Source organism: Eurypyga helias, unplaced genomic scaffold (genome assembly GCF_000690775.1).
Source record: "Eurypyga helias isolate BGI_N326 unplaced genomic scaffold, ASM69077v1 scaffold45860, whole genome shotgun sequence".
In the NCBI taxonomy this organism is placed as follows: Eukaryota; Metazoa; Chordata; class Aves; order Eurypygiformes; family Eurypygidae; genus Eurypyga; species Eurypyga helias.
The window spans coordinates 1-4,970 of record NW_010228559.1 but is presented as its reverse complement, the minus strand read 5'-3'; the positions used below and the strand labels follow the sequence as shown (position 1 = coordinate 4,970).

General features: G+C 54.1%; 1 protein-coding gene across 1 annotated transcript; it reads right to left on the bottom strand.

Annotated features, from left to right (window-relative positions):
• Positions 1-140: 140 nt before the first annotated feature.
• On the bottom strand, positions 141-3,817 carry LOC104504575 (MOB kinase activator 1A-like; the record flags this gene model as incomplete). Its single annotated transcript, XM_010159612.1, has 5 exons — positions 3,696-3,817; positions 2,913-3,079; positions 1,849-1,942; positions 419-546; positions 141-307 (listed from the first exon to the last, which is right to left on the bottom strand). Coding segments are annotated over exons 1-5 (678 nt in total), but the record flags the coding sequence as incomplete, so codon positions are not given.
• Positions 3,818-4,970: the final 1,153 nt, after the last annotated feature.

Below are 4,970 nucleotides of genomic sequence, written 5' to 3'. Positions count from 1 at the left end.
CAACCCAAACCATTCTCTGATTCCAGCACGCGCCACTGACCTTCAGAGGGCGAGTGGGTGCTTAAAATCCAGCTCCCTGTTTTTTAGCAGCAAACAGGGACCAAGAAACCCGAGCGACTGGCCACCATTTCGTGACTCACCTGCACGAAGAAGATAAAGTGCTTGAAGGAGGTGTTGAGGTGGGCCTCCTCCTGCAGCCGCATGACGGAATCAAAGTGCTGGTGGTAGATGTGGGCGTACACGCGAAACAGCCGCTTCAGGATCGTCTTGGCCACTGACATAAAGTTCTTGGGAAAAGGGACACCTGAAACGTACGAACCCGCCCAGAGAAGTCCTTCAGCTCGGTGAGGAGTACCAAAGCGAGATGCTGTGGCAGCGTCTCTGTCCCGTACGCGAGGCCCGTTGCGTCGGGCAGTGTCCTTCTTAGGATGCGTCTCGTCATCCAGCTGGTCCTGCACCCACGTCATCAAGTAATCGATGTACTTGGGAGCCGAGCACTTGATCGGCTTCTTTATGTTGGTGCCGTCCGCCCAGTGGTACTCGTACCTGCAGGGGAGGAAAATTAATTCCCTGCTCCAAGAGGAAAAATTGTGTTAGCTCAGCAAGGATGACGTTGCGATGCTTGGAGTCCTCGGAAGCGACAAGGGCAGCACTTTGCCCTTCCGGCTTTCCCAGAGCCAGAGTTAACGCCTCCCAGCCCAACTGCCCCCACAGTCGCCCTCAGGGTGCGACCCTCAAAACTGATCAACTTTGTGCAACCTCCTCTCACGTCACCGTATCCTTAAAACGGGGCAAAAACTGGCCAAAGGGGAAGCGTCAGGTCCGTCGCCCACCATCTCAATCCACTCAGGCTTTCAGACAGAAGGAACCTGGCACGCACTCTCCCCTCACATGCCACGCACAAGACAGCAAACCTCCCCGAGAGACCGTCCCGGGGGCTGCGCATCAGCCAAAGGCTCTCGGAAGCCGCCGTCTCAAACCAACACGAGCCCTTAGCGATCCCGAGGCTCGCCTGAACTGGGGCAGGCATTGACCCTTAACAGCACAGCCCCCTTTCTCTGAGATCTTTTACAAAATCCTTCAAAAGCAGGGGAAAACCCCCCCATTTCGACCGTCGTTTCTCGGCCGATGACAAGTGAAAACAAACGGTGCCATTTAAGCAGGAAGTTGTTACAGGAAGCGTCCCCAAATTTAGAAACGGGAACTTGCAATCTAGATACTTCTGGGTAGAAAAGGGGGGGGGCAGGATGTTACACGGCACTGAAAGAATACTGCCAGGAGGCCAGACCCCCTGCTGCTGCCCCAAAAAGCAAATAGCCTCAGGCAACCTTTCAAACAAGAGACCCCACTTGCAGCTTCACCTCCACAACACACACAGCAAAACAACACAAAACAACACGTAATGTTCTCCCTGCAGGTATTAACACCTCCTAAAAACAAGGTGTTATGCTGTTGGAATCGCTCCGCTCAGGGTGCTGGCTCTGGGACACTGGGAAGGTTGCTGTAAGGCTTTGACAGCAAGCCCAGGCACTTCCAGTCAAGTTAGAGCTCTCATTTTCCTTAAAACAAGCCATTTCAACAACACGTTTTTCAGCTCCAAACAACAGAAAGACACAACAGGGGAAAAGAGATCTCCACGCACACTTTCCCTGGATGGATATTCACCCCCGACAGCGCGGCTTCGCGCGTGGGTAACCGACGCCGGGAGAGCACGATGCTGCGTCTCGACCCCATCCGGACCCATCCCATCCTCTTTTTAGCTTCTTTCTGCACACACTTGAGCAACCTGCGTGCCCACCCACTTCCCCACGTTTAAACTGCGGCCGTAGACGGCAGGAAGCATCCTACCTTGGTCCTGCGGACATGACCGGACAGCTCACCTCCGTGCAGAACTCCGTAATGGTCCCGTACAGCATGTTGATTTGGTTGAAGAAATCCACCGCTGGAAAGGAAACGCATCGGGTTTACTCAGGCGGGAGCACCGGTTTGCTCCCATTCAATTGATGCGGCCTCTGAGGATCGCTGTCGCGCGGTGAACGCGCCACAAAACTCTCAGCAAAGAGCAAAAGTCCCCTGCCACACGACGTCACGTGGCCAGCGACTTGGGGACATTGGGGCCAGCTAGGATTCTGAATCGCTCTGGCCATTTTTCACCCCTTGGCTACCGCCCCTAGCCGATTGGTACGGCGTGAAGCTCCACTTCCACGCCTTGGAAACAACTGCTTTCGCTTCCAGGTACCTTTAAAAAACCGACAGCGACTCAAAAACTGGGTTGATGTTGGTTCCTTAGTTTGAAAGCTTGTGGCCTGACTTAACTGTTCTGTGTTGTTCAAAACTACTTTTTCCTCCTCTCGGCTTCAAAGAAACAAAGTTGAAGGCCAGAGAGAGCAAGTGCTGATAGCAAAATAAACTTGTAGTATTTAGCTTTTTAAAGCACACAACAAAATGACAATCAAAACCCAAAAAGAAACTCCACAAACCCAGAGTTCAGTGGAGAACACAGTCCCGCTTTTTCCCTGGATTATTCGCTGCCACCGTTTTTGCAGCCGACCACGCTGACTCTGTAATTCCAAATATCCATACTCGAGGCTTACTCCCCGGTACAGAAATAACCATTCACAAACCCAATCGCCTCTGTGACTCTGAACTCAAAAAAAAAAAAATCCCCACCCCAAAACCACAACGGTGCAGGTTGTTTCTCCCTTTCCGCAGTGTTCTGGAGCACAACACCCCTTTGACGCTGGACCTGTCCGCCCAGCACACCGCTTGCCTTCCTTTTAGCCTAACTCTGTTACCTCAGAGCGTGCCGGGGATAAGAACTTCACTGAGGGAATTTCTAGGTTCTATTAAGCATAAAACCAAGAGGTTTTGGGGTTCTCCTGCTCAGGCAGATCCTCATTGGTAGCACTTACTGTTAACTGCAATCCACTCATTAAGGTCCTCTCCCTCTGGCAACATCACCGCTTGTCTAAGGTTACCACTGCCCAGAGTCGCTTCCGCGTGTTTCAGGAGTTCATACTGATGGGAACCTTCGGGAATATTCTTCTTGGGTTTGAATGTTTTCGAAGACCGACTCCCACTGACAAGACAGAAAACGTTCCCAGTTAGTTAGTCCTTCAACAGTGTTCCCTGCCCAGGAAAGCTTCCTCTCTTACCCCTTGCCATCCAGCTGGGGTGGCACTGGCTGTTCCCCGGCATCGGGGCAAACGTGTTTTACGTGCGGGGTGAAGCGTTACAGACGGCACCACACAAAACCACACACACGCTTCCCTCTTTCGCCTACCCTTTCTAAAATGACAAGAAACTGTCGGAGCAAAAGCCCAAAGACTCATCAAGCAACAGTTGCTTTCGATGATGGAAAGAAAAAGCCCACGTAACTCCACCAGGGAAACGAAACGACCTGCTGAGTGCCGCTCGGTCAGTCTGACAGCGGCAAATATTAGACACTCAGACACACCGTAGGAAACGGCTTGCTAAAAATAGCAACTTACAAGACTCCAGCCCCAAATGCAAATCGACATTGTAATCTTTCCTTGCTGTGTGTGCTGACAGCTGTGCAACTCCTCACCCAACTCCCCCCTGTCCTTCTGCTGGGGCCGGCAGTACCACAGCCTCTCCCCAGACAGCCAACGCTGCCAAGAACTGGATGGATTTCGATACCTCTCAACCACAAAACATTAACTTTCAGACCCCGCCAGTTCTCTGCTTCCGAGCAAGGGTGACGCAAACGGCAGGATGGCTCAGGGGAAACTGGCTTCTCCAGCGTGTGCCGCCCAGCATCGCTGGTGTCCTGCCCCCGCTGCATGCGACCAGACATGTTCGGCCAGCAGCTTCCTCGAGCAACCTTATGCACAGTTTCCGTGCAGCACTCGTAACGAGGAAATAAAGTACCTTGGGATCCAGCTCACTCTTAAACCAAGCTGCTGCTTCCTGCTGCAGCCAAAACACAGGCCTAGCACATCACTGACCCTAGGCAGAGGGTCCCCAAAGGCAGATCCGGCACATTGTCAACCTTAGGAAGAGGGTCCCCAGCCCCTTCTTACACCACAGAACACCTTCAGTCTTCATCACAGCACCTACCAGGCGTAAAGAGCCAGAAGCTCTCTCACACTTGACAAACCTTCACATCTAGGACACAGGTATGCAACCACCCCACCCCTGTAGCTCCTTAAGGATGGGTTTTTTTTACAGCACATGCCTATAGGTCTATCCAATTACCGGTATTCCCCTGCAATGAGGCCTGCCCGCCCTCCCACGAGGGCAGCTGGCACCAGGAGCCACCAGTCTTTGCTCTGCACTGGCTTCCACCCATCCAGGTGGAAGCCCCACACCCACAGGATGAAGTCCACCTCTTTTCCACCTCACCGCACACCCCCAAAGCCCCCTCCCAACTCCAGGAGACCTCCCACTATGGCAGAGCATCCCTGCAGACACCCCCACCCTCCCTCAGGACCTTGACCAGTTTTCCTGGAAGACCAACCCCTCAAATTCTCCTCACCCTGAGGGGATTAACCCTCACAAGACAACCCCTCCCCACAGCCTTCCAATCCCCTCACACACCCCCAAAGCGGCCCTCCCACCACCCCCACAATTCACCCCCCTCACACCCCCCCAAAGCGGCCCTCCCCCCACCCACAGCATTCACCCAACATGGGCACTCCCCAGGGTGCCTGTCCTCCAGGGCCACCCCACTCCTGCCACCAGCCCCCCTCCACGTCCCAGCCTGGCACCCTACTCCTGCAAGGCACCCTCTCGCACCCCACTGCTGACTGCCCCTTCCTCCAAGGCTTCCTCCCCAAAAAACACTACACCCCCAGGGCTTCCTCCACAGCACTGGCCTCCTCGGCCTCTCCTCCCCGGGGACTCTTCTCAAAGCTGCCCCTCTCCATACACGCCAAGTCCTCCGGGAGCCCCCGGGGCCTTCACCACCCCTCTTCTTCCCCCTAAAAATCATAGAATCACAGACTGGT